This window comes from Drosophila rhopaloa, unplaced genomic scaffold (assembly GCF_018152115.1).
Source record: "Drosophila rhopaloa isolate 14029-0021.01 unplaced genomic scaffold, ASM1815211v1 contig_187, whole genome shotgun sequence".
NCBI classification, from domain to species: Eukaryota; Metazoa; Arthropoda; class Insecta; order Diptera; family Drosophilidae; genus Drosophila; species Drosophila rhopaloa.
In genome coordinates this window covers 287551-309712 of record NW_025335069.1, presented here as the reverse complement: position 1 = coordinate 309712, position 22162 = coordinate 287551, and the positions used below count along the sequence as shown (strand labels likewise).

The 22162-nt window shown below is 42.3% G+C and overlaps 5 protein-coding genes across 10 annotated transcripts in view; 2 read left to right on the top strand and 3 right to left on the bottom strand.

Annotated features, from left to right (window-relative positions):
- Window positions 1–13: 13 nt before the first annotated feature.
- On the bottom strand, window positions 14–7504 carry LOC108050168 (ubiquitin-conjugating enzyme E2 W). 3 transcript variants are annotated; one of them, XM_017131696.2, is made up of 6 exons: window positions 5840–5924; window positions 2339–2571; window positions 1615–1706; window positions 1342–1444; window positions 1046–1277; window positions 14–980 (listed from the first exon to the last, which is right to left on the bottom strand). In XM_017131696.2, exons 2-6 carry the CDS (start codon window positions 2468–2470, stop codon window positions 967–969), a joined length of 573 nt encoding a protein of 190 aa, XP_016987185.1. In that variant the 5' UTR covers window positions 2471–2571; window positions 5840–5924; the 3' UTR covers window positions 14–966. The 3 variants fall into 3 exon arrangements, with proteins under 3 accessions (XP_016987185.1, XP_016987186.1, XP_016987184.1); XM_017131697.2 differs by lacking the exons at window positions 2339–2571; window positions 5840–5924 and adding an exon at window positions 7123–7504; XM_017131695.2 differs by lacking the exon at window positions 5840–5924 and having other exon boundaries at window positions 2339–2730.
- Window positions 7505–7971: 467 nt separating this feature from the next.
- Window positions 7972–9846, top strand: LOC108050160 (D-aspartate oxidase). The gene is made up of 4 exons (XM_017131684.2): window positions 7972–8443; window positions 8502–8628; window positions 8708–8853; window positions 9247–9846. The coding sequence occupies exons 1-4, from the start codon at window positions 8256–8258 to the stop codon at window positions 9794–9796; spliced, it is 1011 nt and encodes a 336-aa protein (XP_016987173.2). The 5' UTR covers window positions 7972–8255; the 3' UTR covers window positions 9797–9846.
- A 646-nt stretch (window positions 9847–10492) lies between these two features.
- On the top strand, window positions 10493–18665 carry LOC108050165 (ras-related protein Rab-3). Of its 2 annotated transcripts, none has more exons than XM_017131689.2 (6): window positions 10493–10695; window positions 10890–11098; window positions 14864–15113; window positions 15665–15783; window positions 15852–16023; window positions 16082–18665. In XM_017131689.2, the coding sequence occupies exons 3-6, from the start codon at window positions 14889–14891 to the stop codon at window positions 16226–16228; spliced, it is 663 nt and encodes a 220-aa protein (XP_016987178.1). In that variant the 5' UTR covers window positions 10493–10695; window positions 10890–11098; window positions 14864–14888; the 3' UTR covers window positions 16229–18665. The 2 variants fall into 2 exon arrangements, with proteins under 2 accessions (XP_016987178.1, XP_016987180.1); XM_017131691.2 differs by having other exon boundaries at window positions 10493–10800.
- Window positions 12565–14550, bottom strand: LOC108050159 (carbonic anhydrase 6). 2 transcript variants are annotated; one of them, XM_017131682.2, is made up of 2 exons: window positions 12786–14550; window positions 12565–12724 (listed from the first exon to the last, which is right to left on the bottom strand). In XM_017131682.2, the coding sequence occupies exons 1-2, from the start codon at window positions 14367–14369 to the stop codon at window positions 12596–12598; spliced, it is 1713 nt and encodes a 570-aa protein (XP_016987171.1). In that variant the 5' UTR covers window positions 14370–14550; the 3' UTR covers window positions 12565–12595. The 2 variants fall into 2 exon arrangements, with proteins under 2 accessions (XP_016987171.1, XP_016987172.1); XM_017131683.2 differs by having other exon boundaries at window positions 12565–14550.
- Window positions 18666–19165: 500 nt separating the features above from the next.
- LOC108050151 (protocadherin-like wing polarity protein stan) overlaps window positions 19166–22162 on the bottom strand; it is a 48625-nt gene continuing 45628 nt past the window's right edge. For both annotated transcript variants that reach the window (XM_017131665.2, XM_017131662.2), the window contains one exon: window positions 19166–20489. In XM_017131665.2, coding sequence (XP_016987154.2) covers window positions 20478–20489 — 12 coding nt within the window. In that variant the 3' untranslated portion in view covers window positions 19166–20477. The remainder of the gene's footprint in view (window positions 20490–22162) is intronic.

Here is a 22162-nt window from a genome sequence, read left to right as displayed (position 1 = left end):
AAAAAAGGGTCAATCTTTGATTACAGACTTGGTTTTATTTTAAATACTTTTTAACAGTAAATGTTTATAGGCATAGTTACATATGCTTGATAAACATACATTGGATTTAATTGGGCTCTTTATACAGTACACGGATTACAGTTTAATTGTATGCTAGTCCGACGAGTACCTCGTCACATCCTAAGTTCTACTTGCACAGTAAGAGGTAAATGTGTTCTGCGATGGTGTACTTGCGAAATTTTGGCCACAGATGGACTATCCTAGCCAAGTACATGAACTGATTAACTTAACGATCTATGCATGGTTAATGGGAAAAGATTACATAGTGCGGGACTGGTGACAATGAGTGCAATTCAGGGATATGGCTGCTAATACATTTGAAATGTTGTAAACTTAACTATGAGCTCATGAGTTTCGCATCGCATCCAAGATGATTAAATGTACACAATAAAAATAAGCTGGGAAGGAGTCATTATGCCGGTTGCATCACACTTCCGAGCAGGATGCCTCAAACGATGCTGGTGGAATGTGGAAGCGGCGACTGGCGATAAGTGCCAGAACTATCAAACGTTCACGTCGGTCGGTTTGCATACGCCTAGTAGTTAGATGGTAGCATAACATTTAATTTAGACATAAATTTTGGACTTAACAATCTAATTAAAATGTTAACATTTAATAATAGTTTTTTCGCACACGCCTTTTGTTGATTATACATAGCTATAATTAGAATCGGTTGCATGCGCTATGATTGTTTGCCAAACACTACTGATAGGTTTCTCGTTGACTTGATTCACTTTGTTGCATTTTGCGTTCGCATCCGAGTGCACTTGGGCTGTCTGGCGATTCTGCTCCAGGGGAATCTGGGCTTTCTTCGCCGTGTTCTACTTCTGTATTGTTATTGGTGTTTTTGTGGGTGGATGCGCAAAGCAAACATCAGCAGGCAGTAGTCATAAATTGCATTTCCAACTAAACAGAATCGTCTGTAATAAACAATTATTTGAGTTATGAGGTTGTGGGCTGCAAATGAAAAATTACGAATACGCACCATGGTACCACCATTTAGTCTTTTTGGGATTCTTATTGCAGGTCTTTACGTAGAGCGTGTTGTCTGGCGGACGCTTCTTTTCGCGGCAACTGCTCAACATGGAAGCTATGCTAAGGCACACGGATTGCACGGACAGCGCCGGCGACCAGTCCTCGGTCAGAATGGATAGGCAGATGTGTCCATTGCTGTAGACATGTGGATGCACGGGTATATTGCTGCCGATGAAGGTCACCTGGCAAATAAAAGAAAAAGTTAAAGATCACCTTCGATTTTACTTTGTTCAGCAGAAATATTACCTCTGGCGAGTCAAAGGGATATTTATTGTTGAATTTGAACAGCAGCTGGAAGTCCTCGCCCTCGTAAAGTGTGCCCTCGAAACCTTTAATGTTTATTTTCCATCTGTAAGCCAAAGAGAATTATGAGTGTCAGCCTCCAACAATTGCGGGCTTTGTTTTCGACGCAAGTTGCTGAATTAAGCGAGTTTTTTATTTTTCGTATTATGTGCTTGAATTAAACCAGTTTCAGTTTTCGCTGAACTTGGCCCACTCTGCTCCGTAGTCCGTACTTACTCGGATAAATTTTGCTGTACGCTTTCGGTGTCAACGGTAACGCCTGGCGGCGGCTCCTTAATTAAGGACATAAGCTCTTTGTGCAGGCGGCGCTGTGGGGCAAAAATAGCAATGAGTATTAAATTAGTTAATGTCTTGGCCAATTCTTGGCCCATCTTATCGCGAAGCACACCTCAGCTGGGCCATTCTACTTAAGAATTCTCAAAACTTATTTTTTCCGCTAGCCTTATCTCTGCGCCATTTCTCCTTTGGCTTACAAACGCCAATATACGCCATTTGTACACATAATACGCACATATATATAACGCAACGCACGATAAGATAAAAACCAATGTTCATGAAATTTATAGAACCGTTGATTGTTTTTCCGTCTTTCGGCTCTCCCTTATCGAATCATTTCCACTTGCAGGGCCATTTTCGAGACCGTAAACAAGTGCATACGTACATAACACGGAGTCAACTCCACCGTTCTGCACACACATTTGAGCAGCTGATAAACGGTTTGATCGATAAGGGCAAAAGGCAGAAAATGTGCAAGGCAAGAATTAAGAAAACGAATCGGAGAACCCCCTTAAAATGAGGAGAACGGAATCACACAGATTCCTTGGGACTTAAAATACTACTCAGCCATGACGCAACGGCACCACTATGTAATTGAGACCAGCCGTTCGAACGTGATTGCTGGCCAAATTTCAGGTTTTATCCCACTGTTGGATATACTTGCCTCCCAGCGCGAGTTGTCCAGCTGCAGGGGCTTGCCGCATTTGGAGACCGGCGGCGTTTTGGGTTCTTTGGGTTCGGTTATGATCTCCGACTTGGGTATTTTATCTTTGGGTTTTTTGAATAGCTTCAGCATTCTGTAGCCGTTATTTTCACAGTTTTTACACTAATTTCAATGCTAGTTCTGTCGCCGATCACTTGTCTTAATATTTCACAGGTTTTTCACGAGTTGCTAGACTGCTAAATTTCCAATTTTGTGTGTTAGTTATATCTACACTTCAATATGCCAGTGCTTTTCCCAGGAGGCGAGAGTGGGCGAGGGGCCTGCCAGTCATTTTATTCGCGAACCGATTCTTGTCGACCAATTGCGCCAACGTTCGTGGGACGACTGCAGGAAACCGCCGAGAAAATTGTGGGAGAGACTGCAGGGCGAGTCAGTGACGAAGCCCGTCGGTGCGACGTGTTTCGGTGTGCGTAGTCGTCGGCGCTTTCGGCAACTCACCAACAGCACCCAACACCCCGCTCACCCGATCTATATACGTTTTGCACTATCAAAAATGAGAATTCGCAAGTGCAGCGAAACGGCCCAAACTAGTTTGTTAACCTGAACAAGTTGCTAGCACAGCTGGTTTGGGCATGAGCTTCGGATTCGGGTTCGAATTGTGTTTCCCAAATCACGAGATGGTGGCTTCCGGACCCTTCCCTGCAACCCGCAAAAGGTATTGGCAAAAACCCTTATCGTACCACTGCCCTGGCACGCAGCCATAATATGATAAGCCTATGATTAGATTACACTGATAGGTATGTTGATAAGCATATCAGTATATAAATACAGTAAGGAAAAAGATCTTTAAAAAAGTTTTTAATTTTTGAAAGCCAATATCTTGAAAGTAACAAGGGCTTTGATAGAGATAGAAAGTACCAGTAATAAATAGTATGTATCTGAATTTGAAATCCTTTGTGATTGTTTTGAAAACCAATAAAATTAAATATATTGAGGTTTTAAAGTCTTCTTAATATTGTTGACTTTTTGACGATATTTTCCTCAGTGCAGATACTCAAACAAAAGAGGGACATGTTCAAGACGGAGGTATACGTCAATAAGGCATACATTTCAATTGATGGAACAATGAGATCTTTTGCGTATTCCATTGAAACGAAGCCGAGTGTCTGCTCGTGATTAAAAACAATCAAGCAGCGCTCTAGAAGATGATCGATTATATAAGTTAAACGCTAGTTTACAGCAAAACGGGTTCTAAATGAAGCGACAGATCGACAACCACTTAGTAAAGCCAATTAAAACGGGCCCATAAAAGCAGCAAGTTCCGCGGCCAGATAGTAAAAGTGTTTGGAACCGAAGGAACAGAAATGCGAAATACTAAACACTGAAGTAGGCCAGACCAATAAACACGCGCCTCGCTATGCGGGGGTTACTTGCCGTTTATTTTAGACTCTATCAAATCAAGAGAGCAAAACAAAAGCTGCTTGAATCACACAGAAGTAAATAAATAAATAAAATGCAATTGAATGCCAAAGTCTAGAAAAAGAACGCTGACAAGGAAATTCTGGCCATCGGGGAAACAAAGCATCGGCCAAAAAATGGACTCGCAAATTCTTCGGCAATAAAAGCCAAGCAGAGTGTAAACAAATAAACCAGCGACTTCCAGACTTAGGGGGCAGCGGAAGGGGGCTGTCTCAGTTTTTATTTATTTCTTATTTTCGGAGAATATTTCTCGGGTAAACACAATTCGCTGGTCGCTGATGAATAAAGCGTGCCATAGCCGAAATCTTTGTGGCTGATAAACGTTTTAGCAGCTGATAAAACCGCAATGTTTTGGAGGTAAGCCAGAGGGTGAAGGACGATTAGCGTAGATATAAACATGTGGGATGTGGGAGGCCATGGGAGCTGGGGAAATTAAATGAAATGGGGGCGGGCATGAATCACGCCTCTCAAAAACAGTTTGGAAATCGCATTTGCTGGCCAACCTTGGGCTGTGAATCACACGCCAGACCAAAATAAACAAACCCAAACCCCCTTTCTGGCCAAATTATGCAACTGGGAGGCCCAAGGGCCAGGCCCCAAAGCCATATAAAGCGATTTCCTGAACCGGAGAAATGCTAAGCGCATTACAATAAAGGTGAAAGCGGAAGAGCCAAGGGGTGGGGTTGATTATACTGTCGCTGCAACCTTAAACTTGCCAACTGAGCCACCTGCCCTTCGCCGGCGGTCGATAAGCCATATAGTACGTCATCGCCGCAGAATTGTGACGTCAGAGATCGTGCACTGGGGCGGTTTAAATATACGAAAACCTGATGCGCCAGTTTTGGCTTTATCATCTGGCCGAAGAGAGCGGCAATCGACATGTGTCACGTTCGCGGCGGATGAGCAACAAGTTCCATACTGCTTTTGGAGCATCTCCTTCGCCGATTGCCGCTGATACCGAAACATGTAGCTATAAAGAAAACTTGGAAACGTAAGCCATCAAAACGAGGACGTGCTGTTGCTGCAGACACGTGAAAGGCGCGTGTAGTTACAACAATATAAGATGTATGTTGCTAAGAGGAAAAGAGGACAGATATTGCTACTATAGCAATTAAATTAAAATTAAATGTATCATATTTTGCAAGCGATTTAAACACAAAGGTGTTTCTCCTCTGTGATTAAGGCGTTCGTCATAAAGTCGATTGGAAATCGCCAGGGGAAATGGCAAATCGCTTTAATCGCAATGAAATTGCGCAGGTAAATTTCTATCTGATTAAATCTGCCGGCTAGCGATCACGTTTCTCAGGTCACCGACTTCAACAATCCGCCCATTTCAGCGACCTTTTCAATAAGATACTTTTAGATAGATGAATTGCTGCTCTGTCATATGGATGGATTTCGATACTGCCTTTTAAACTTGCTCATTAATCGCTTATTGTCTCGGTGGAGTGCTTATAAGGCAAACACTTCCTTATGGCGATGCTTTTTCTTTGTGATCGGATCGCGAAATATGCCCATGCATATTTCATGATGCCAGATCACTTTGGAGGCTTGGTACTTTTTGATTTTCCACTACAGTCGGGCTTCTTTAACTTGATCGTCTAAAACTGGCTGTTTTTAATATTTTAAAAAAGGTCTATATAACAATTTATAAATACAAATACATTTACATTGTATAAATACATTTTATACATAAAAGTTAATTTTTATGAAATTTTTATATTCTCTAATTTTATCAATTAACTCAAAGTTCCTGAAATATTTCAGATTTGGTTCGATTCTTAGGACTTTGACTGTAGATTCCTCTGTTTCAAAACATTTTAAACTGGTTCTGTGGACTGGCTATAGCTTGCTGTTTATTTATAGAGTCCTAATGCGTATCAAGCGGCTGGGAGCGCCGGTAATTATTATGTTGAGCGCGTGCCAAAAAATTGGCGGTTGGAGGGACGGATCGCAAGTGTCAAGAGGATCCCTGGGAAAAGCTGCTGGCCACCGACAATTAATTATTAACTAATGCTGAACCTGCACAATTTGGAGCCGATGTAAAGTATGTCGTGTTATGAATTTCGCGTCACGGAGAATCTGGCAGAGCTGCGCGTGCTAATTCGCGTGGCACCGAGAACTGAATGCGAGCGCTGTCACTGGCGATGAGCTTCTATTTTCGGCGGACGGGCGAGCGATCCGAGTGATTCACATATGTATATAGGAGAGATGTGGGTTCGGAGCAGTGATGGTAAAGGTAAATTTTGTATTTGCCAAGGTAGGGACATGAACATTCATTCTATGTAACTTACATTGTCAATATTTATATCTGTTTTTGTCATAAAGAACACCTATCGCAAGTAGGTAAAAGTTACAATGAAATCTATAGCTTTTATTCTTTACAATTTGAGTAATCTATATGTATAAGAGATATAGCTGCTGAGGAAAGATACGATGCATACACAGGCTGCGTAAAAGTGACCTGAGTAAAGAAAAAAGACAACAATTGTTCCAAATATGAAGTGAGATTAAGATTATTTCTTAATCGATGTTATAAATATTATTTTGAATAATCACTGAATATATTCTGGTAAAACAGTTTCCTAAAAGACTGAAATATTAATATTATTTGTACTGTATTAGATTTAATCTAGGTTTAGGTAACAAATAATTACAAAAAATAGTAAAATTTCACTTTCTATTTAAAAGAAACTGGTTAAACTTCTATTAAAAGAACTTTCGAAATTCCTCCCCTGCATTTTATACCTATATATTCTTTATAAGGAGAAATGTTATGGGAGTTGTACAAGTGGATCTAGGCACTCCCATCTCGGATTCGTGGCACCCTAAAGAGCAATGAGCTGGCGAGGATCGAAGGTTTTGGCCACAATGCAATTGCATTGTTTACGTGGCATAAACAGCCATTCAGTCAAAGGGAAAGTGCAATGAATGCCGTGTAAACATTTGGCCAGTGGGAGGCAGAGGTCACTGGTGGGTGGCGCAAACAGAGTATCGATTGCCGGGTTCGCAATTAGCGACCGGGGTCGGACGACCTCGAGGGGCAGAAAGCATTGTTATATAATCAAAGAAGGAGCTCAAGAAGGAAGCTGGACGGTCTTATCATCGCAGAGCGCTGCGTCACTTATTCAAGTCCGAATGTCTGCAACGATAAGATGACGTTGAACCTACTGGCGGAATGAGCAACTCAACGTGTGATTGCGGAAGGCCAACCTTCTGGGACCGTAAACATTTGCCCAGCTGTAAGGTGGTACTCCCACCATCCGTATGATCCTCGGAAATCTCAAGACCCCAAGGGAACTCACCTCACTGGGCGACATCGAAGACATACTACTAGTCCTGGGGAAATCCGTCTTGGTGTTCCTGCCGCTTCTGCTATAACTCCTGGATGCTGCACTCGCTGGCTATCCTTCCGTTTCGTGCGTGGCCGAAATCGTTGCTACTTGAGATGTAAACCCCTGGTTTTTCTGTTTAACTAAGCAAATGTTATTAGAAAAATAAATATCTGAGCGGACAGTGTGACCCCCGGGGCAGTGTTGGACAATGCAAACTTGAAAAACTACAAATACCGCACTCAGCTGTTTCGCGGTGTTAGTATATTTTAGTGGAAGTGCACTAAAAGCACCGGTAAACAAAGAATTTAATTTGAACAGAAAGTAATTGTTTAAATATAGGACTTTCAGACTTGGCTGTACCGTTTGACAAGTAATTCTGACAGCATTTTGGGTAAATGGTTTAAGTTGCCAAAAAAAAAACAGAACTTGTGGGCGTTGTGTAAACAGCTGATCCAACACAGATACTTTTGATGTACAGTGGATATCTATTGGGTTGAATTATAAATAAAATTATATTTAAATTGATATTTTTCGGTGCAACCATTTTAAACATTTTTAATTTATACAAGCTTATATTTTCATGTATTAATTATAATTTAGAATTTTTTATTATTTTTGGTTTTTTTACAACCGCAAACAATATTTCTGAATTTAATCAGAAAATTCGTATACCGAAATTTGTTGTTAATGAAAATGATCTGCCAATTTTTTACAATTTGATTTAATTAATCCATTGTATTCATTTTGATTTAAGCTTGAAAACCTTGAACTTTTTATTCTAACGATTTTTTACTGACGACACTGCGGCATTTTGCAAAATGTAATATCGCATCATAAATCGATAAAACACAAATGTGTTCATTTCTACCATTGAACACTGTACTCAACCATAATAAAAACAATGAAAAGAGCGTTTATTGCACCTGCGATAGGTAGTAGTAAAGTTTATCTCTGGAGGCGCGATGGGGAGCGTATTTGACCGGCTGATAAGCTGCAGCTACTATCTCCACAAGTACCTTTAAAAACACGCGCTGCAGGTCTACGCTCTCAGTACCGGACTGCCCTCCATTGGAATTGGGTAATCAACGCACAGCGGATCCAAAATGCATTTCGGAGTCTTGGGCAGCGGCATAATCGGTCTTACGACCGCACTGGAACTCCAGAAGGAGTTTCCCACGGCGCGGGTTTCCGTGATTGCGGATCGCTTTAACGAGGACACGGTTAGCTATGTGGCGGCAGGGATCTTCCGCCCGGGCACTAGCTTCATGGGCCCCACCCAGGAAATTACGCAGTGAGTGGGAGATTTTAACATGGTTATAGAGAAATTTACAGCTTCATTTCCTCCCCAGAAAATGGATGACGGATGCCTTTAACTACTGGGATGAACTGCGTCGGTCCAAGGAGGCTCCTTTGGCGGGCGTGTGCCAACTATCGTCGGGGTATATTTACTCCCGGACCTCCCCCTCTATTGTACGGGTATGTTTCTATGCAGGCCTCTATCAGCGATTCTTATCTCACCCAGCTTAAATTGATTAACTATATGTTGCTGCCTTAGAACCACTTTATTGAGAAACTGCTGCCTGTCTACCGGCGTGCCACGGAGGAGGAATTGAAGCTGTGCCACGGCGGATGGAAGTACGGATCATTCTTCACCACCTGCCTCACGGAGAGTCGCCTCTTCCTGCCCTTTGCCACAAAAAAGTGAGTAGATTTTTATCATGTCGCTGGTTTTTGTGAGATGTCTTAATTGAAAGATTTTGATTGACTTAAAAAAATGTTTTAAAACAATAGTTTCTACTTGTCTGTTTTGCTTTTATTAAAATAAATTTATCGATAGCTGAAATATTCCAGTCTAGATATTGAAGAACTTTTTATTTAAGAAGTCTTTAGATTTTACAAAAACAAAATCGAACAGACCTCGGAGTATGTTAAAACAAACAAACTACACATAATAATTTTGATTTAACGGTATTATGCCGATATCACCATAATATTCTGTATTACTTTTTTAACGGCGAATTATGATTATGAACAAGATTTTAGAGTTTGGCAACCAGATATACATTTATTACAGAATTTCTTTCTTCTCCGTAGATTCCTGGAGAACGGAGGCGAAGTGGTGCGTCAACATGTGAAGAACTTCTTCGAGGTTCCACAAAACTTCGATGTGCTGCTCAATTGCACAGGAATGGGAGCTAAAGAGCTGTGTAGCGATCAGCATCTGGTGCCGATCCGGGGTCAGGTGCTCAAGGTGCGGGCACCTTGGGTGAAGACAGCCTTTTACGGCGACTACGACACCTACGTGCTGCCCGGATTCGAAACGGTTACCTTGGGAGGATGTCGCCAGTTCGACAGCTACAATACGGAGTGGTGCAAGTACGACAGCATGGCCATCCGGGAGCGGTGCTACGACCTGCTGCCCAGTCTCCGGAAGGCGGAGATCGTCCGGGAGTGTGTGGGTCTGCGTCCGCACCGCTCAGTTGTGAGGGTGGAGCCCGAACTGATCACAAATCCGGAGGGCAGGCGGCTGAAGATCGTCCACAACTATGGGCATGGCGGCTATGGGGTGACCACGGCACCGGGAACAGCTAAGTACGCCGTCGGATTGGTGCGGGACCTGCTGGCCGGAAACAGCAAGCTGTAGGTGGTAAATTCGTTGTTAATTGTTGGTTATTAAACTCTTTATACTCAGAATCTTTGAACACCGATTTGATTTCACTTTATATACTTAGCCATAAACTGATACCAAATCTCAAGGTTTCGACAAGAGTTGGGTCACTAAGTTTATAGATCTTTATAATGGAAGTCGGTAAATGGATAATCTGTAACAATCATCGTTGTTTTATCTTTGTTGGGTTTATAATTTATAATTTATAATTTTTATTGAATTTATTGATTGTTAGTATTATTATTTTTTCCGAGACCCCTTGCATAAAATTCTTTGACTTCTGAATGGATAAAACTAAATTTAAAATATTACTTTCTATAAAAGATTTTAAATCGGACATATAAATATGGTTTTAAAAACCGGAACACAGTGTCTGTTAGGATCTTCTTGAGACTCATTCCTAGCTGGCCATCTTTTACTCCTCCGATCCTGCAATGTTTAAAGGAACACAAACATTGCCCAATTTGTTGAATTGGCGTTAGAAAGTAATCCATGTTTATATAGTGGATAAAATGGTTTGGTGCCCAGATAGTGTTTCAAATAAAGCGATGTGCCAGTGTTTGGAAGAACTCAAGCTAATTGAGTGCGCATGTCCGGCGCATGAATGGAAAGCTCCCCCGAAATCGCCGCGAAAGCTACGCCCACACACGGACTACCCAGGCACGGAGTCCCATCGATTTTCAGGAAAAGCAGCAGCAGCAGGGAAACTGTGTGGGCAGCAGCAGCCAGTCAGTTAGTCAGTCAGCCAGGTTGAAACAGTTAAATTATGAAAACGTATACAAAACTGGCCCGATTTCGCCGCAGCACTCAATTCGCCGCCTGAGAGCGAACGAAAAATTGTGTGTCCTTTGGAGTCGACGTGTCGAAGCGAAAAGGTAAAACAGTGGCATTGCATCTGCCTCCGCAAAATAATTGAAACACTGCAGCCAGCAAATTCCTGGCCAGACGAGTGTGTCGCGGGCGTGTGAATAATTGATTGGGTAACCGTAAACAATCGAGGCGGAATCGCGCCGTATGTTAGTCCAGTGCCAAGGCTGAGCCGAGACCTTTTCCATCTTCCTTCCCCCAGCACAAGGAGCTGCCATTATCGATTTGTGTGTATGTGCGAGCAACAACACTGCGGACCACTCACCCACACGTCAACAACAGCAGGATAGATTCGCGTGGCAGCAGGATCTGCAGCAGGAACAGCAACAGCAACACCAACTAAAACAGCAGCAACTGCAACATCTGCAGCAGCAGCAGCAACAACAGCAACCGCAGCAACCTCAAGACAGAGTAAGTGCATTTGACACATTAAGTATACGTCACGAGTGACCAAACGCAGGGAACTGGGGGTGCTATTCATAGTTTAAATCACAGGATACCTCAGCAGGTTGCAGGTTAAAGGGTTACAATAGTAGTTCCATGTTGGTCTCCTACGTTGTTGATATTAACTGCGCCATATCATTTTGCCTTGTCAACAATCTGCTTTAAAATTTTCTCAATTTGTCCTTCTAAAAAATAGAAATCAGCTTGTGAAGTGAATAAAACCTCTTGGTTTGTGAACTATTTGAATATCACGTTACTCCGGACATATGCGGGGTGTGTTATTATCTTATTGACAGTAGATATGGTTTATATCTGGTAGTATAGAGGAAATAATTTTTCACAGTTTTCCTAACAACTTTATGTAATTTACAACATAATTAAAAACATAAGGAAAATTAAACTTGTAGTGACACCCATATATTTATTAACTTTTTATGTATAAAATTAAGAACAACCGATTCTACCCCCTACTTACTTAAAATGTAATGATTTTGTTATTTTGCTGTAACAAACAAATTGAACTTATAAAACTGCAATCAAAATCAAGAAATGGCCAAAATATAGACTAAGCTTGGTGGGTTTCCTTTCGAAACTTGGTCCACGGAAACCATTAGAGCCAACATCCAGCCGAGGCTTTTGCCAATATTGGGTTTCTTATCAATAATTAAACTAGCCCGCAGCTGCTGTCCGCCCAACAGCTGCTTAATCATTGGAAATTTGAAACATGAAAGAGCAGTTAAGGGGGTGGGATATAGGGGCAGGCCGGTGGGGGGATGAGCAGCAGCCACCCCCACGCAGGGGGAAAAACAACAGAAAAAATCGATAATTACACGCAGCCGAGCAGATAAAAACATTTCCACACACCGCCTCTGATAAGGGCCGTGTGCCAATTGACTCGAGCCCGTCTGCCGTTGGAGACCTCTTCTTTGTGTCCTCTCCACGGGCTTGGGCCCCTCCAGGATATTTCTGGGCCTGAAGAGGCTTGACAGGAGCGGAGCCCGTCCTTTTGCCAGCAAAATCCTTGACGATGACGCGCGCACTCGGTCGTTCTTCAAGTCGTTCATCAGCAATCTGACAGCATTTTGCCGCTGCGCAACTTCTGATTCTGGGCTTCTGGGGGGACTGTGGAAATGAGGATGAGCGGAAACGGAAGCAGGAGTTGGCTATATACACAAATTATCGACACAATGTCGCTGCCTTGCATATGGAAATCAACCCACCAACAACCATCCCGAATGGCAAACTGTAAGCCGAGACTGCTGTCACTTGCCCAAGCCAAGGCTGAAAGTTTTCAAGGCCGCACTCCGCCGTTAAGCAGTTTCGCTTTGAGTTTTCCCAGTGACGTGACAGGGATAATCAAGTGTGTCCTTTCCCAAACCAACCCGTAATAACACCTCCCCCTCCCCTAGGGTCTCAAGTCAAGGCGGCTGGGGTTATGCTTCACAAAATACAAACGCAACTTGTTTAATCCACGCGCACGCGATTCAATTGGTTCCCGGCACACGGAGCAGCAGCTGGCCCCCAGTTGGCCTTGACCGGTGTCCCACGTTTCCCCTCCAGTTCGGCGTGCAGCTTGGACAAGAAGTGGAGTGTCTATGGGCATCCAGGATAGTTAATTATAGGGAAAATCCTATTCAACCAGCTCGATGCGTACCCCAATGTTAACGCCATCGCCCACGCCGCAAATGGCGTCGGCCTTGCAGCCATTCTGGCCGACCATTCCCACTCCCCTGTTATCACGGATGGTATGGTCCTCATCAGAATCCAGCTGAAGGCCACACTTTCCTCCGACGGACTTGGACTCGTTGCCACTGCTGAAAATCACAATGCCAGGACTGCGCAGCGAACTCTGGCTGGAATTTTGAGAGGATGAAGGGACAATCAGCGGCATCTGGGGCGGATGCTCTTGCTCCCTGGGCGAATCCTTGCGCATCAGGGTGGTCATGCAGATGCTGGTGTTACTGCTACTCGTAATTATGGTCGTGGTATCGATGGTCTCCACCAGCTGGCCCTCTTCCTCGGAGGCAGCGATTGCCGCCGCCTCTCGCTCCAGCTTGCGCTGCCTTTCGAGTTCCCGCTGCCGCTCCAATTCCCTCTGCAATTCCAGCTGCTGCTGCTGCTCCAGGCGCTCCTCCTGCTCCTCCTGAGCCTGCTGCTGGCAGAGCTCCACATGGAGGCGGGCCAGCTGGGCGGCATCATATGGACAGAAGCAGTTGAGGTTCACCACCCGGTTGCCCATGTGCTGGACAGGCCGGCAGTTACGGGCGATGGGTGAAATCCCGTCCGGACCGAGCAGCAAACGGAAGTGCCGCAACTGGAAGTCGCTGATGGCCAGCGACTCGGGGAAGATGAACCACTCGGTGCCCTGGTAGCAGGGCGGATGGGTCAGCGATCCGCCGTACGAGTAGAATCCGGTGCGGAACGCGTACATCAGATAGGAGAGAGGAAAGGGCGGGATCTGGACCCGCTTTCCCGGTTGCTGAACCAATCGCAAGTTCTGCACCAGAGGATCCAAGAACGGATTGTGGGCAGACAACTCGAAGACATACCCGATCATCAGGAGGTCATAGCTACTGGTGCATGGCCTGGGAACCCCCGAGCCCGCCCGGTGCATCACCTGCATCTCCAGCGGAAACTTCCGGTGGTTAATCGTGTGCTCCGATCCCTCGCTGTTGCACCAGCCCCAGTGGAACCGCACCTCCAGGAACGTATAGCTGGCCAGCAGATCGGCACCACTGATCGTGGGTGCGTTTCCATGGAACTGGGCCCGGAGCACCAGCGTTTGGCCCGTATTCTCCAGCTGGATGCTGGCGGGAAGGTCGTCATAGTGGTTCCAGTTGAGCAACTCCCTAATGGCCAAGCGTTGGATTTGGCTCTCATCGATGTTGACTGGACTCTGGAAGCGGGTTTCTTCCTCCAGAGATCCGCCAGTTGTGACGGATTTTGCCAACCAGGTGTGCGGACCATGGTCCATATCATAGGCATATCCCGAAGCAGGATAATTCGAGCAGGAGCTATAAGTGCGTCCAAGTCTCAAGGGCAGCCTCGTCCATAGCAGCATCCGCTGATAGGCGTCTTTTAGCGACTCCTGATCCGCCTGGTAGGCCAATCCCGCCAGCAAACAAATTCCCGTGGTGATCAGTGGATGCTGGACCATCTGTCCCAGGATCTGGCCAATCACCAGGCATATCAGCTGCACCATCAGGCCCAAAACAGTGCCCAGTGTAGTGTCGAACATCTTTATTTAATTAATCCGGACTTGCATGGGTTGTATCAATTGCAGGGTAAAGAAAGTGTCTGCAAACGCAGAAACGTACCAAAAAACAAAATCGAAAAACAAAACTTTCCGCTTCCTTAAGATTTCCAATAAATTTTTCCGATGCTTTTAGGGTCGTAGGGGTATCACTGTTCCGTTTGCGAATGTGTTTATGTGACTGAGACCCGATAGGTTCTACAGTCACATAAACCAGATGACAGATAAGTCAATGGTGCTAGATTGATCAGAACTTATTTTTTTAAATAGAGAAGTAGAAAGTAAGGATCAACCTTTTTTTTTGTCAGCAAAAAAAAAACATCCAATGTGTTGGTACTTGTGAGCCTTTTTTCATAAGTTTTGACCTTTTGGTTCTTTTTTACCATCTTTTCTTGTGTCTGTGGGAATTATCAAAGTAGGCTAGGAACATTTTTACTCAAGGATCTCAACCAACCTAACTCTTAATCCACTCTTTCCAGCAGCGAACCGGTCTAAGCAGACATAATGGCGAGTGGCGGAGACCCCAAGTGGCAGAAGGATGCTGCCGACCAGAACTTCGACTACATGTTCAAGCTGCTCATCATCGGTAACTCCAGCGTGGGCAAGACCAGCTTCCTCTTCCGCTACGCCGACGATAGCTTCACATCCGCCTTCGTCTCCACGGTGGGCATTGACTTTAAGGTGAAGACCGTCTTTCGGCACGACAAGCGCGTAAAGCTCCAGATCTGGGTGAGTAGAAGTATTCGGGTCGCACAATGTGCTGCCTACTATTATGGGCACTTAGGAATTGAAAAACTTGTTTGACCTCGATTAGTTTTGTGGGGGTGATTGTATGAATCATCCGGATGAGAGCAATAAACCGGAAAGCTGAGACATTGATTTATTGATTGGACATCGCCACGGCTGAGGGCGCAGGTGAGCGCACTCTCGAGAGTTCTTGATGTGCGAGTGGGGTGCTGGATGCCAGTCTTGTTTTCTGTCATCAATTAAGAGAACGGAATCACTTAAGCAGTCTCTAGTAGATTAACTAATTAAGTAAAACTTAAGAGATATATTTAAATTGATTAATTTTAAAAATAATGTAGAAAAATTTCCATGGGTTTCACCAGAGAAATTGTATATTTTAAAATATTTGTGCGTACCTTTTATATGTATATAATATATGTATATAAAACTTAAATATTTCTTTAGTTCTAAATTTGTGGGTTAAACAAAATATTGACTATATAGTAAAATAATTACTTTGTATTGGAATAAAAAAAGGTTTGCTCTTATTTTAGGACACGGCTGGGCAGGAGCGGTACCGAACAATCACCACAGCCTACTACCGCGGTGCAATGGGCTTCATCCTGATGTACGACGTTACTAACGAAGACAGCTTTAACTCGGTGCAGGATTGGTGAGTGTTTATGAAACCCAAAAGTGAAAATCGTCCCCGAAACTCACATATGTTTTATCCTGCCCCAGGGTAACACAGATCAAAACCTACTCGTGGGACAACGCCCAGGTTATCCTGGTGGGCAACAAGTGCGACATGGAAGACCAGCGGGTGATCAGCTTTGAACGTGGTCGCCAGTTGGCCGATCAATTGGGTGTTGAATTCTTCGAGACGTCCGCCAAGGAGAACGTGAACGTCAAGGTTAGTAGGGAGTCGTGGGAAGCCCAATATTACCGGTTAAACTCTGGCCGATTTTCAGGCTGTTTTCGAGCGCTTGGTGGACATCATCTGCGACAAGATGTCCGAGAGTCTGGACGCGGATCCGACGTTAGTGGGCGGTGGCCAGAAGGGCCAGCGGCTGACGGATCAGCCGCAAGGCACGCCCAATGCCAACTGCAACTGTTAGAGCCCCGATGGGAGGATTGGAGGACAGAAGGATCCTACTGCACCACAACAACCACATCCGTAACAACCATAGACAACAGAATTTGAAACTAGCTAATTAGTCAGCATTGAACAGGGGATTGCAGCTAATCCTTCAGTAAGCCGACGACAACGGTTCGGATACCGATGAAAAGATAATGATGATATATAGGCGTGCATCCTCTTTTTGATAGGGGGTGGCATTGTGTTTGTATCGATATGTGTATGTATATCCTTTGCGTTCGCTCGCCTCAGTGTAAATGTCAAATGTTATTTAATCCGATGTTTGAATTGTAATTTGTAATTGGTAATTGGTAATTTGTAACTTGTAATTTAATCGGCTGCCGCAGCGAGGAACCATTTGTTGAGTGTGTGAATTGTGTTGAATTTATTCGAATTGAGAGATCGAGATCGATAAATTGAAAAAGAGCAAAGAATTTAACGAAAGTCCGATTTGACGGTGATTCGGCACTAATTAAGCATGCACCCAGAGTGCTGATAAAAGTCATTTGATTTGCGGCCCCACGAGACGGGGTCAGGAGGTCAGTCAGCACGAGTATTTCGAACCGTTCTCCACATCCACATGTATATAAGCTGGCTAAACTGTACAGTTTGAGATGCTTGACGAAACGCACAAAGCTAGCGAATCGGTGAAATCGACAGACAACTAACTATAGCAACACTATCCCACACACCCATGTATATGTATGGATACACACAAGCAAAGAGCACTGAACACACACACCCGGAAACGGATATAGTTATACCCCGAATCCTTGGCTTGGAGCATTCTAGCAAACACAAACAAACCGGCTGAGTGGTAAGCCGTTATTATTAAATATTATGATTATTATTATTATGTACGTATGTATTTATGTATTTATGTAGTGAAATGGAAAATTTTAATGTGTTGCAAATGATAAAAGAAATATATACATCAAATATACATGTATCGCATAGAGTACTACCCAGACCCAGAACTACATAGAGGTAATCGCAGTTTTCTGTTACCCGGAAACCCTATCGAACACCTTCCGAGGGCCAGAGTGACAATAACCCGCAGAAGATCAGAACCACTGAGATCCCCTCCCCCTCGAGGTCAGGCAACCGAAGTTGATTTTCCCCCACCTCACCACCCACTTTTTGATTTCCCCTACGAGACTGCTGCGAACTGAATCCGGACTGCGAGTTACTTGAACCCACCGAGCCAGCTGAGAGATCGGTGCATTTAATTTGCCAGCCCTCCCGACACCCACATTCCGAACCCAACACCCCTTTTATATGCACACACCACCCACTTTTCTACCTGTATACCATATGGTATATGCTATACAAGGCTTTCCTTTGTTACCGCTTTAATGACACAACAAACCGCTGCCGTGACTTAATTTGAACGAAGATTAAGCGGGGACAAGGACTTTGACTTTGGGGGCTAAAACTGCTGAATCTGAATATGTAACTGAATATATATATATATGTATTTGCCAATGCTCGTTAATGTTAAATATGTGTACAAGCAGAGTTTCACTTGAATTACGATTAAATTAAAGGCATATCGCTGTATTATAAATACCCAAAAACGAAGACAAAACGAAATGGAAAACCGAACCCGCACCCAGAAAAATGCCAGGTAAATCCACACGAATTGCACAACGAGTTGCTAAGTGCTAGAGAGGGAAAGAGGGGAAGGGAACTGGGATATGGGATATGGGATATGAGAAGGAAAGATTATGGAGGAGATTCTATATGAAAATGCCTTAAGCCAGCGACGCAGGTCGCTGATTGGTCTTTTTGGCATTCGAACTGTTTTGTAAAATAATTAATCATACAACTTGCATAACCACCTCTTCAAGTATTTGTCTTTGTATTCCTGTGTGGATTCGCTTTTAGTCAAGCCCCAGTTAAATAATCCAACCCAATTAAACTAAACCGAACTTAACTAAAACTAAAACTAGACCGGAGTAAAATCAAAGCAAATAACACAAATGTAAACGAGAAACAATTGTTGATGAATTCGTGCATAGGCATAACGCAAACATTTTTGCGCTACATTGTTGTCATTTAAACCAATACTTAGCATATTGATTATTGCATTGTGTACTCAGCTAAACCAAATATTTGTAAACCCTATGAAAACAATTCCAACTCCAAACATAATGGCATTATTTGTATTCGATTTGAATTGCAACAAGAATAACCCAACTAGGAAATGTATACAAGAACGTCAAAATAAAATAATTCAATATATTATTCAATGATGGTTTTTAAACACTAACACACATCTGCATACCCGTACTTATGAGGATACTAACATAGATATACAGATACACACATATATACATAATATACACATAATGGTATTGAAATTATTGTATTCCCATAATAAAATATATGCAAAAGGTGTATGGTAAAACAAAGAATTCATTTTTGTGTCTCTCTATGGTGGTTAAATAAAGGTACACCGATGATATTTATGTATTTTTCAGCTTAGTTTTATAAAACTGTGATCTCGTAAGGAAAATTGATCAGTCAATTTCAAAACGGATGGAAGTTTTAAATTAAATTTTAAAAAACGTTACGCATATCAATAGAGAATCATTTAAGCTAATTTTTGAGATATTTTAAAATAAAATCTAATTTAGATTGGTAAATATATGAGACCAGAAAAGAAACTGTATATCACATTTCAGACAATTTTCAGTTGATATCCTTTCTATAAAAAGGTAAATAAAACTAAAAAGGTAAATCTTTACCTAAAGGGACTTCAAGTTAAGGCATGCCAGAACTAGAGCTCCATAAATATTTTACATATAGCGGTTAAGGCACTTCACTATTGACCTATTGCCAGAAGGCAAGCTTTTATATATACAAACCAGAGCAAAGTTCCCAGGACCTTTACAAAGTTTAAAACAAGGTTAGCTTATTCTCCATATATTTTACACATTTTATTCATATTGATGTACTTGTATAATTTACAATTAAATAAGTCAATTCACATAAATATTATATAATGTGTGCCACATTCGAGCGCAATTCGTAGCTTACGTCGGCAGTTGAGTGGCAGTTGTGTGGAGTTCAAATGCAGTAAGTTCCGCTTATGAATTATTTATAAATTGTACACAGTTTTCAGGGACATGAGTGGCTATTGCTGAGTCGTGGTTCATACTATTGAGCAAGCTTTTTCCATCCAGGATTTCGATATAATAGACAGATATATGTGTACGAGTATATATTGCAGGATATGTCTATGCTGCGCTTGTGTGTGTCGCCTTTGTGTTCTATATTTCCCATAAATACGTGCGGGTGTCCAAAATTTATTTTATTTTTGCCGCGTATGTGGATTTTTTATTGTACATTCGCAACGTTCGTACGGATAGTAAATGCTATCAATTAAAACTAACTCCCAAACTAAATGGCAACGTGTGCGGGTGCTGGCAAATGAATTGCAAACTTTTCGCTGATTATTTTTCATGTACAAGTTCCCCTTCGACTTCGACTAATTTGGCATAATAAGCTCGAGGCACACAACGTTCTCCTACCTTAGAATTTGTTTACTTGCAGTTTGCTCTAACTAATGACGCCATGAGAGCCCGAAATAGCCCTTTTATTCCGATTCTATATCGGGCGTGGGGCTGGACACATGTTAATTGGACCTAAGTGCATGAACTTGCTGGCTGAATGTTTTGTGGGGCTTAAAGTAAATAGCGGAACGTAAAATGCATAAAATCAGTCTGACTCTTGTTTTAATACATAATTACATATTATAATTTATAATACATACACAAGGCTAAAGCTGAGTATTTCTGTGTCTGTGTGCATACGATTATTATGCAATTACAAACGAACTGTAACTGGCGCTTTAAATTATGTAAATGCTAAGGGATCGTATAAATAAATATTTATGCCCATATTCGTACGAGTAAATGTAGGTATGCTAAGCTGTATTTACGTAAAATTAAGTGGGTGCGGGTATGTACAAAGTTTCGATGATGGACCTATGGCAGCTGCTCCACGAAGTATGCTGTGGATTTTGGCCAGGAGCTCAAGCCTCCGTATGGATCCTGTAATGCGGCTTGCGTCTAATGGTGGCAAAGTATTGCGTCTGTTGCTGCTGCTTGGTGCGTTGCTGCTGCAATTGTTTCAGGTGCTGCTGCTGCCTCTGCCTTTGTTGCAGCTTTAATTGTTGCTGCTTTTGCTGCTGGGATAGTCGTCACACTGTGGTCTCGTCATCATCAATATTCCGCCTGTTTGCGACAGAAAATTGCCATTAGTGGGGTTGCAATACATATATACCGGAATACTTCTATGTTTTCATCTATACTACACTAAATTACGTGCTTCAATACGAGGTGCAACTCTTTGATAAGTTTCAATTTGTGGCATGCCAGGGTGTCTCATAAATTGCATGCGGATACGTGTTTAATGTATAGTTAGGTTTAAGCGAAAATTTATGCAACTAAATTATCAAAGTGAAAAACAAATATAAATCCATGTGTTAGCATGTGTTGGTGCGTTTGTATTTGAGGTTCATTGTGTTTGCGTGAGGTGTTTAAATGTGGCTAAGTTTATTTGGTAAAACCCAGTTAATTGCCAAGTTATTCAAGTGTAATTAATTATTATAAACATTTCGGTGATTGGGTCTATTATGTCCACTCAAATTGATATTTTTTTTGTGAAATCGAACCTGGCTTTTAAAACTGAATATTATTTCTTTTTAAATTTGAAGTAAATTTGGTATGACTAAGGGTCCCCTTTATTGTAATATGAAAAGAAAAGTACTAATTATTTCCCAGAATATTCTATAAATTATATTCTCCAAAATTATTCATATGGTGCATTCTTAATATAAAAAGCCCAACTCCTTACTTTAAAAACAACAAAGTCTATGTAGTTCAATCATTATATGGCAGCTATAAGATATAGTCGGCCGATCCTTATGAAATTTGGTAGGTCGAATTGACCTAACCAAATATAAAACCATAGAAAATCCAATTTCTTTTTTTAAAAAACAAAATATGGCATTTCCGAACGTTAAGTTATATGGCAGCTATAGACTATAGGGTCCCGGCTCGTTCCGACTTGTATACTACCTGAAATAGAAAAGACAACTTTTGGGAAAGTTTCAAGCAGATAGCTTTAAAACAGGGAAGTTTGAGAAAGGACGGAGAGACGGACAGACGGCGGACAGACGGACAGACGGACAGGCTAAGACCCCTGGTGATCGAAAAATAACTTTATAGGGTCGGAAATTCTCCTTCACTGCCAAACTTTGACGAAAATAATACCCCCAAAGGGAAAAAAAAGAAACTAAAATTAAATTCTTGTTTCTTCAAGAATTTGGTAGCGTACCTTACCCTTGCAATTAATTTCTAAAAGCTAGGATCGGATTCAGCTCACTAAAACCTAATTGGAATACCCCTCCTAATTCAGCAAATTTTTAATGTCAGCTAGTGAAATAAACGAACTAAAGGGGACTCAGTTTTAAGGTAATATTTCACATCGATTTGGTGTTTCAATCTGCTGCTAGTTCACTTGCCACTTTGATTGGATTTATTGAATAGCTTTTAGGTGGGCAGCTTTATGTTAACTAAGACTAACTGAGGGGGGTAACTAAGATCGGTTATTAGTCCTTTTTACTCTATATACCATATTGTTAGCGACCAGGGATACTGTTGCCTCTGTTGCCTGCGATGCAGCCAAATAATGTCGAACTGTGGAGATGTTCAGGTTGTATATAACGTCTGTTTTTGTAGCGGGTGAAGTGTGGGAATAAAGGGGAAATGATGGGTGTTGATGTAAACAGTTGTAAGTTTGAAATTAATAAATGTCATAAATGCGTAAACTCAGTATGACACGTTCCAATTAAATGCAGCACGAAATTCGAACATTCGGATTACAAATTAGAAAGTGTGAAATT